This window comes from Pteropus medius, unplaced genomic scaffold, assembly GCF_902729225.1.
Source record: "Pteropus medius unplaced genomic scaffold, Ma_sr-lr_union100, whole genome shotgun sequence".
NCBI lineage: Eukaryota > Metazoa > Chordata > Mammalia > Chiroptera > Pteropodidae > Pteropus > Pteropus medius.
In genome coordinates, this window is record NW_024345601.1 from 19,012,546 (window position 1) to 19,023,100 (window position 10,555).

General features: G+C 30.5%; 1 protein-coding gene across 4 annotated transcripts in view; it reads left to right on the forward strand.

Moving 5' to 3' along the window:
• SPOPL (speckle type BTB/POZ protein like) overlaps positions 1-10,555 on the forward strand; it is a 61,212-nt gene that overhangs the window by 41,629 nt on the left and 9,028 nt on the right. For 3 of the 4 annotated variants that reach the window (XM_039874571.1, XM_039874572.1, XM_039874573.1), the window contains 4 exons: positions 1,179-1,306; positions 6,474-6,651; positions 6,732-6,787; positions 8,160-8,282. In XM_039874571.1, coding sequence (XP_039730505.1) covers positions 1,179-1,306; positions 6,474-6,651; positions 6,732-6,787; positions 8,160-8,282 — 485 coding nt within the window. The remainder of the gene's footprint in view (positions 1-1,178; positions 1,307-6,473; positions 6,652-6,731; positions 6,788-8,159; positions 8,283-10,555) is intronic. The other variant, XM_039874574.1, reaches the window with a different exon arrangement.

The following is a 10,555-nucleotide window of genomic DNA, read 5'->3' on the forward strand; positions in this document are numbered from 1 at the left end:
TTTATTGCTGAAGTAATAAACAGTTTCACATATATTTTCATATTGTCTGACATTTAAGATTGTGGAGTGTGTTAGTACTGGCTGCTAAAACAAAATACCACAGACTGGCTGGCTTATAAACAACAAATTTATTTCTCAAAGTTCTGGAGGCTGGACAGTCCAATGGTGCCAATGGTCAGATTCTCATGTAGGTCCTTTCTTGATTACAAATTGGTGGACTGCTAATTTCTGAGTGTCTTCATGGAGTGGAAGTGGTTAGGGCGCTTTGTGGGCTCTCTTTTATAAGAGCAACATTCACATTCACGAGGGCTCCACCCTCATGACCTCTTAATTCCATCATGTTGGAAGGTGTGGTTTCAAATAAAAATTTTGATGAGATACTCACATTCAGTTCATAACAAAAAGTATTTCATTAGGTTTACTACTGATTTCCACCTCTAGTTAATTCTTTATGTAACAGATAGTGAATACTTACTGTAGAGAATCACGTTTATTTAATAGAATACAGCTATTATATAGGCATTTGAAACATTCACTTCAGACCTTTATTTATTAAATCTTTTAGAAATTATACTAAAAAACAACTTTCGGACTTTTATGAAAGTTGTTTTTGGAGGTGAGGAGATTATGTCTAAAGACCTAGGGATGATAAGGGACTGTATTTAGCTTTTTTACCAGTTAATGGATTTTTTCCTAGCTTAATAAAACTTAAGTCAGTGGGATGGATATCTCAGGAAAGCCTAAAAGGTGCCCTGATGATTTGGAGCATCCATTTTTAAAGGGAGAAGCAGGAAATGAGAGGTATGTTTCTAATCGGGGTTCTGTTGATAAATGATGAGTAGTGTGCCTATTCCATTGTATTTTGATTCTATTTTATTATTATAGGGTCTAGATCTTCTCTATGAGATTTGATCTGGCTTTTTTTCTATGTAGAGATTCAGAAATTTGAAAGTGAGCTTATTTGATGTCCAAATTTAATTAGCTCTGTGGAATGATCTGCTTCTACCTGATATAACTCCTCTTACAGCATTTTATTTATGAACACAAATACCTGCAGTTTTTATGATGGATGTATTGACCAAGTTCTGTTTTTGCATATTCATTTAACTATGTTATCATTATAAAGAATGTTTATTGGGTACTTGTTTTATTTAAACTTTTATTCTGTTTCCCACCAGAAAGCCAAAGAGCATATCGATTTGTACAAGGGAAGGACTGGGGTTTTAAAAAATTCATTCGAAGGGATTTTTTACTTGATGAAACTAATGGTCTTTTACCAGATGACAAGCTTACATTATTTTGTGAGGTGGGTACATTTTTTATTTCAAGGAACTCCATGGTTGTACTTAGTGACAGAGCAAAAATGTAAACTACAACAATACTGGGCATACTATAAAAATTTATAATTAGTATAATCATAACATTTCATTTGTAAATACTGACTAGATTGTCTTAGCCATCGACATATTGGCCCACTATGAAAAATTTGGCTACCTCTCGTTATAGATTTATATATGCAGTTATACTAACACATATTAAATATTTTTTCCTATTAGGAAGACTATGGATGTGTATATCTTTATATGAAAATTTTAAATATTATCATTCTGAATAATTCTAACATAAATGGTCAGTATTTTTTTTGTCATATTCAGATTGATTATATTAATCATTATTAGTAGTTTATCAGTTTGAATCCATACTTTAACAACAAAGAACCTGGGAAAGATTGGGAAGCTTTTTATTCGTTCAAATAGTTTGTTTCATTTAATCAAATGATGTTAACATTATAAGCAATAGTATCTCAAATTTTTAAGTATGCCCAGTTGTGCAGAAAAACTTATGAGGTTGATTTATATGCATAAAATACCATATTCTCAAAGTTACCAGCATTGCTTCTGCCAATAATTTACACTTATTGCTTTGAGGTTAGGATTTGCTTCTGTCTTTGTTATCATTATGTAGTTTTATCTATAGGCATTGTTGAGATTCATCTTTGGAGTGAATTCAAGGGTTACGTTGTATTACCAGTACAGTTTGTAAAAAATATTCATCAGCAACATAGTTTTATCAAAAACATTTAATGTAGCTGATAATTTTCATAGGAAAGCCAGTTGAAAAGGTTATGATCAAGTAAACCCAATGTTAAGTTTTGGTAGGTTATTGTAGATGGAGGAGTGGAGTGTCTTGGAAGCTTGATGACTTAACTGCTACTAAGTTAGCTTTAAATTCTTATAGAAATTCTGAAAAATTTATTTGCAAGATTACACATTAATTGTATGTCATTATGCTATGTCAGAAGAATAATTGAAATATGGCCCTGGAGACTACGTAGCGTAAATATAGTGCATCTTATTTTCACTTAGACAAGTTAAATGAACTGTATGATGAATTTGTTATGAATACAACTATTTGGTTGATAAAGCACATACCACAAGTGTCTTGAACAGGGCTTATCATTAAATAATTTTGAAAAATAAACCAAGCATATTTTAAGTAGTATTCTAAATTAATATAGGTCATATTATTTTAAAATTTTAGCATCCTTAATATAGAATTTTCCAGAATTTTAGCAGTTATCTTAAATTTCAGCATGTTAATTTTTAAAAATCTTGTAGTCATAGGATTTAAAGGACCTTAAAAAGCTATGTACTCCATTTAAAACAACTGTAGCTAAGTCTTTTTGTGAATCAACTTTTTAGATAACATTTCTTTTTTTACAGTTGAAATATTATTTACATATATTTTCCTAAGCATATTGAATTTGAACCTAGACAACCAAGAAATTCAGAATGAAGGCTGAAATTAAGATTTTTTTTGATACATATTTTTGAAGTATACTTTTCATCTAGATGCTAGATTATACATGCTAATGACCTTAAAATAGAACCCACCATGACATACATTTTAAGTTACCATTGATCAGATTCAGTTTTGCATACTGTAATGTGTACCTTTTTATTGATGTAGACATTTATACCCTGGGCATCGTATTTGGCATAGGCAGGCAAAAAGTACTTTGAACAGACATTCCTCATGCCCTCCACCATTTCTTCCGTACCTCTCATTGATGCCCTTCCTTCTACAGCATCTCCAGCACTGCTTGCAGAAGAGGAGGAAGCATTGCACTGCTCTACGTAAAGAACTGCCTCCTCCCCCTCCCCTGCAAGTGGTGCTGTAGACAGGTAAGGCAGTTTGGCGCTACCCTTTTTATGCAAGACATAACTTAATCTTGCAAGTTTCATACTATGAATCAAGTAGCCAGAGGTAGAGATTTTTAGCTGTGTAAACAGCTCTGCCTCTTCTCTCTCAAAATGATACAGAAGACAGGAATAGAGGAATAAGTAAGAAAAACAGAAAATCAGTTAGATTAATTTATCTTTTAAAATCCATGCCATTCCATGATATACAGAAAAAAAAAATTATATATCTGTGTACACACACACACACACACACACACACATGTAGCGTAGAATATATACATAACAATTTTTTTTTTATAAAAGTAAAAATTTCATTTGAAAAGATACTTTTTTGGTTGTTTTTCTGTTGCTAGGATATTTTTTCTGTTTTAAAAGATTCGTGATAATGGATGGAAGTTGAGTTTTATTCTCCAGAAAGCCTTTTCATAGCAAAATGAAAAGTTGGCAACCCTATTTCTATAACTCAAGTTAAAGAAAAAAAAAATGGATACTTATCTATGAAAATCAAAAAGTCAGAGACCCACTATTCTATAAGATGTTGTGAAATTGTACTGTTAAAAGTTTCTCACTTTGGAGCCAGTGTGAGGGGTGGCTAGGTAGTTAATTAAAGTAGCAAAATTTGTAGTACCACATACCTTTGTAAATTCCTAGCTTTCAGAATGAAATTGGAGTATTGAGATTTTTAAACATTGGAACCAGTCATCACCTTAATTCCACGCTAGAGGAGACTGAGATTCCAGAGTAGTTACAGTTGATTAGAACCTGCACATTTCCATCTTTAATCTAAATTGTATTCTAAGAGTTGAGCCAAGAGCATATTTGTAGAAGGGCTGTCAAATGAGTTTGAGATTTTGCTTTGCAGCATTTGTCAATTTTGAGTATAATGCATGTGCCTTTGTATTTTGAAAGAACAACAGTCTAACCTCAGGAAAGAATCTCAGCCTTTTTTCTGAATTTTTTACTCTAGGTTCCATTCAGTAAGAATGTTCATTACTTGTATTTGAGAATATGTACTAAAAAAAACTAAAATTTTACCAATTTCTTATAACTATAATTATCAGAATTTCTTACATATCAGTTTTTAATTAGATCATTAACTTCTGCTCTCTACATAGTCCCTCGAATGCACTTTACAGTCTGAAATGTCAGTTTGTGGTTGCTATAACAATACTATGTAGATGTGTATGTCAATAATGAATTCTCCTGAATTATGATTACATATACAAAATACAAATGTAACATCATCACTATCTATGCCTGATAATAATGGCTTTATTTTTTGACGCTTTTATTTCTTACTAGATTTCTGCATTAAATGTACTATTTTGAGTTAGGATAATAGACAATAAATAGAATTTAAGAAATCCATTTCTAAATTAAATATATCATCACATTTTTATAACTCCACTGCATACTTTATATAAGTAATTGAACTGATCCAGTTCCTGCTGTCTAAAAACTTCAAGGGAAACGCTTGTTATGAATACATAAATACTGATTTTGTGATTTAAAAAAAAAAAAATCCCTAACTAAACCCTGAATATTAACATTAACATATTTGGTTTATGTATCATTAAATCATAGTATATGGTGTAACAGGGCAATCAAGTAAGAATTAGTCAAGTCTTTTATCTGTTTTATAGTTATCAAAATTTTAGAAACCATTTGAATAATTAAAAACAATAGAATAAGAGAATCTTTATATTTATGTACACAATATTTTGGCTCTTGTATTTAGAAAAACATCTCATAAGATTGTTGTGATAAATCCTTTTTGAATCGTAGTTGCATTAACGTACTACTAATTTAAAAAAAAAATCGGAAATATTATGTAGTACTAAGAGTGCTATGAAAAAAAGGAATCTGAGAACGTAGGTCTAGACTTCCTCTGATACTGATCAGCAGTGTGATAGGGGACACCTTAGTTACCTTCTCTTGATCTCACTTCAAAAATTTCTACAAAATAAGATGATTGGATTAGATAATTTCTATGACACATGATTCTAAAAGGTATTTAATAATGCAAGTTGGGAAAACAGTGATTAATAAAAATATCCTCAGAAAATGAAATTTTCCTTTATAAATATACATTCATTTATATGAGATACATATTTATACATCTGGATGAATGAGGACTTCTGAGATTTAATATTCTCAAAAGATTTTATACTGGACCATTATTATACTTTCTGTTTTAGCATGGTAGTAGTTTAGTCCAATATTTCCATTTTTAATTTATATTTTCTACATAGTTTACTGTATTTTTACATGTCTTTATTTATACCTACTTTTATTTAAGAAAGCCTGTGAAATATGTTTTTAAATGAACATAGTTATTACTGTATAGGAAATAAAACTTTATAGCTTAAAACAATAGGTAACTAATATAACACTTCTGTAGAAAATGGTTCATTTACTTTGAAACATGCGCTTGATGAATTTTCTTCAATTTATTAAATGTGAAATTTCTAGTAGAAGAGTACATTTTCTCATAAGCGGTATGCAAGACTTAGTAGATAGTGGTCATCTTTAATGAGATATTTTAATCCATATTATTTTAGAGTCTGTATAAAGGCAATGTTATAATTATATCAACTTTCACTTACTGAGTAGTTAGCAGGTAAGAAAAAGGTCTGAAAATCAAATTAAATTTGTATTTTTCTTACTGTCTTTTTAAAATAAAAGTTCCCATGAACTTTAATAACTATAGTTGCTTTTGTGAGAATTCTTATATTTTAAAATCAATTTAACTAGATATTTAAATCAATTTTGCTAGAGTTGAAACATGTAGGAATAGCACTTAAAATACTTCCCAAATTGCATATTGTAGACCGTAGTTTTACAACCTTTTTTAATACTGTAAAAAGTCATTATGATTGTAATTCTGTTTACTGTATGTATAATAAACTTTAAGTCACTCCACTTCACAAAAATATCTTCTCCTTGTTTGAATTTTGACATCATATTGTGACATTTCTTGTTGAAAAATAATTTTTATAATTATTTCAATAATGAAACATTCTAATGAGTTGATAAGCCATTTATTTACATAGTGTCACTTGAAAATGTTCTAATTTTTTCAGATTTTTTTTTTTATATTCTCTTCTTTAAATTGTATCCTTAAATTCAGTTCTCAGAGTATTAGCATTTTTGATTAGGATTACATTGAATCATTCAAATGATTTTAATGATAAGAAATTTAAGTATAGTCTTAGTAACTAATTATTGTAAATTATAAAAGTGTTTTTCTTACTGTCCCTTTTTTATTAGGTGAGTGTGGTCCAAGATTCAGTAAATATATCAGGGCATACTAATACCAATACTTTGAAGGTGCCTGAATGTCGACTAGCAGAAGATTTAGGTAATCTCTGGGAAAACACAAGATTTACAGATTGCAGTTTTTTTGTGAGAGGACAAGAATTTAAAGCTCATAAATCTGTACTTGCAGGTACTTTCTACTTTTGGGTAATATAGTACATTTCTTTCATAAATTTGTGCATTAAATAATGATGCTTAATCTTGTTACAGCTCGATCCCCAGTTTTTAATGCAATGTTTGAACACGAAATGGAAGAAAGCAAAAAGGTAAACATGGTTTAAAGGCTAATATTGAATTTGTACAAATGTAGAATAGTGGGTGTATATTTTAAAAGTAACGGTCCATGTTCTTTTTTTACTATACTGTGATTTTAGAAAGAAATAGATGGGAAAAATGTTTCATAGTAGAACCATAGATGTAACCCAATGTGGTTAAATATTCCAGATAACAGCTGTTTTAATTCCCATTTGGTATGAAAATAAATGGATAGTGGTTATCCAGGAGGGTAAGTTGTCCAAAGAACTGTTCTGGTCCACAGCTATTTGAGAGTTCTCTGGTGAAGGTATATATTTCTCCTTTCTAGGCTTTATGAATTGATTTTGGAATTTGTTTTCTAGAACACAAATAATATCTACATTCTTTTTATCACTAAAATAAGAGGATATTATCATATTTAACAAAAGAGACATAAATTACATTATTATATATTAACTGTACTTAAGATATTACCTATTTGGTTTTCCCAGATGTTTCTGTGTCACTTGTCATCTTGAAATACTGTCAGATTAAAGAACAGATTCTTTGCTAGTTGTATTATGTGTTCCTTAGTACTCCAACTGGACAACTCCAGAGTTTATGTGGCTCAACTTTATTCTTTCTACAAAACTAGAGGCTGCATCAAAATAGCTGCTTTTTTTCTTTTGATTATTGGTCTGGGCAAGTACTGTGATCAGCCTTCTGATCACATCCAAGTAAGGAAATAACAATGATGTCGAGTGCTGTTGCAAGCAAAGGATCAGAAAAGTTTGGTATTGTTTAGTGTTAGATATTTAGCTAATTGATCCCAAGAACGATACCAAATTTAGGAAGATAGAGGAGTGAAAAAGGAACTGTCCTCTTTGGATCTGAGTATATACATCAAGCAGAGAGGTAAGGTGCCCATAGATAAGAAGTTTAGTGGGCTCTGGAATCATCTCATATACCTGACCCTTCTTTTGTTTATAGCTGGCAACAGAACCATTGGTTATAGAATCTTAGGAGGCTTAAGAATTCAGCAAAGAAAAAGTTAGTAGACCTTTTCCTCTAAGATAGAGATCAGAAACTGAACACAGATGTATTTTGTTTGGCCTACAGATATTTGGTTTGTTTTATTCTTTTTAATGAGAAATTGGGCTTTATATTCCTACATGGTAGTGCTTGGCTGGGTATACTTCTCCTCTTAGACCTGCCTGTCTCATTTTGCCTGCTTAGCTTACTGAAGGTTTACTTACTTTAATTTTAAAATATAGTTTAATATATGTTTGAGTTGTACAGTACTTGAGTGTAGATTTGGGGCTTTTAAATTACTGTCAAAGCTTCCCCTTGGTTCATTGGTGTATGTTTTTTAAGTATAACTTTTTTGTGTGTTTTCATTATCAGAATCGAGTGGAAATAAACGATGTAGACCCTGAGGTTTTTAAAGAAATGATGAGATTCATTTACACAGGGAAAGCACCAAACCTTGACAAAATGGCTGACAACTTGTTGGCAGCTGCAGACAAAGTAAGTAATTAGGTCTTAAACATCTGAAAAATGTCCTCAAGCTTTTGATGTATCTAGAAAACCACCATCAATTGAAAACCCCAAATAACTTAATGTGTTGAATTACTTTGTACTATTTGTAAATGGCTCTTGAGAGTATTATTAAATAGCATACAGTGGGATAATATGGAAATGAGATTTTTTTTAAATCAGTAAGACAAAAAAATATCTTGAGCCAGTATATGAAAGAAAGTGAATTTTTTATGGGAGATTAAACTGTAAACTCAATAGTTTTGAGTGTATCTTTATTCTGGTTGTTAGGAACACACACATAATAGCATATATAAGTTATTGCAATTTATAGATATCCTTAAGTTTTAAAAAGATACAGTGTCTGACTTCTGATTAAAGAAAGGAGGAAATATTGGGTATTTTGTCTGGTTTAATTCTCTATACTCATAGATATGTTTTTTAATGTGATAGCATGGAAGGAGAAGAGAACAATGTCAGTTTTATAATGCTCTTTTACGATGGTGATTTTTGTAGGATAGGGAAATGACATCAAAGAAAAATCTTGAAACCAGTAGTTTTCAATTCTAAAGGCACATTGGAAGCTCTCTTCAAGAGTATTGATGTCATGCCACTTTCATCCATGTACATGCATATACATATGTATATGTGTGTATATACACATATATACACAGATATATGTGTGTGTGTGTATGTATATATAGTGATATTGTACTTGTTTTGCAAAATGTTAACATTGGGGGAAACTGGGCCAAATGTATAGAGAATCTAGTCTTACAATTGCACACGAATCTATAACTATCTCAATAAAAATTTAAATTTAAAAATGCCACTTACAGTAGCATCAAATATTAAATCACAAAAAATGTTCAAGATGTATATGCTGAAAATTATAATATTGCTAAGTGAAATTCAAGGGTACCTAAATAAATTGAGATAAATCTTATTTATGGATTAGAAGTCTCAGTATTAAAATTTCAGTTCTTAAAATTGATTAGTAGAACCAACATGTTCTAGCAGGCTTTATCTATTTATTTATTTATCCATTTATTTATTTATTTATTTAGGAAATTGACAAGCTGGTTTAAAATTTATTTGTAAGCGCAAGGACCTATAATCAAATAACTGAAAAAGAAGATCAAAGTGGAGGGCTAACACCGTCTGATAACAAGACTTATTATAATGCTTCAGTATTTCAGGCATTGTTGTATTGTTGAGAAGATGGAAAAATCACTCATTTGGACAGAATAGAGAGTAGAGAAATAGACTGTCATGTACATGGCTATCTAATTTTTAATAAAAGTGCAAGGACAGCTCAGTGGAGAAAGGATAATCTTTTCAATAAATGGTGCTGGAACAATCAGATACCCATATGCCACCCAAAATGAACTTTCATTGAATGAAAGAATAAACTTTGTGTATGAGCTTCATGCCATGTATGAAAAATAATGTAAAATGAGTTATAAACCTAACCTAAAAACTTCTAAAAGAAAACATAGGAGAAAGTCTTCATGATCTTGTGTTAGGCAAAGACTTCTTAGCTATGATATCAAAAACATAATACATAAAAGAAAAAGTTGATAATTGGACTTCAGTAAAATTCAAAACTTTTTTTCTTTAAAGACACAGAAGAATAAAAAGGCTAGCCACAGACTGGGAGAAAATATTTGCAAAGCATATATTCGATAAACAGCTTTTGTCCAGAATATATCTGATAAAAGGCGTTTGTATTCAGACTATATAAAGAACAATCAAAACTCAATTATAGGTATTGTAATAACTATGTATAGTGCCAGGTGGGTACGAGGCTAATTGAGGGTTTCATTTTGTAAATTACATAAATGTCTAGCCACTATGCTCTACACCTCAAACTAATATAAATAATATTGAATGCCAACTGTAATTGAAAATAAAAACAAAACAAGTTCAATTTTACGAAAGCAATGTTATTTCTAAAAATAGAGAAAATATTTAAATAGACATTGCTTGAAATAACATCATTCAAGTATATCAGAAGATACTCAGCATCATTAGTCATTAGGGAAATGTAAGTTAAAACTCTCACAAGTATTTCTACATACACATTATAATAGCTAAAATCACAAAGACCATACTAAGTATGGTCAAGGATGTGGACGAATTAGGACTCTCCTACACTACTGTTGGGATTATAAAATGGTGCAACCACTTTGAAAGACTGTTCATCAGTTTTTTAAAAAAGTTTTACACTTGCCATATGATTCAGTGATCCACTTTTAGGTTTT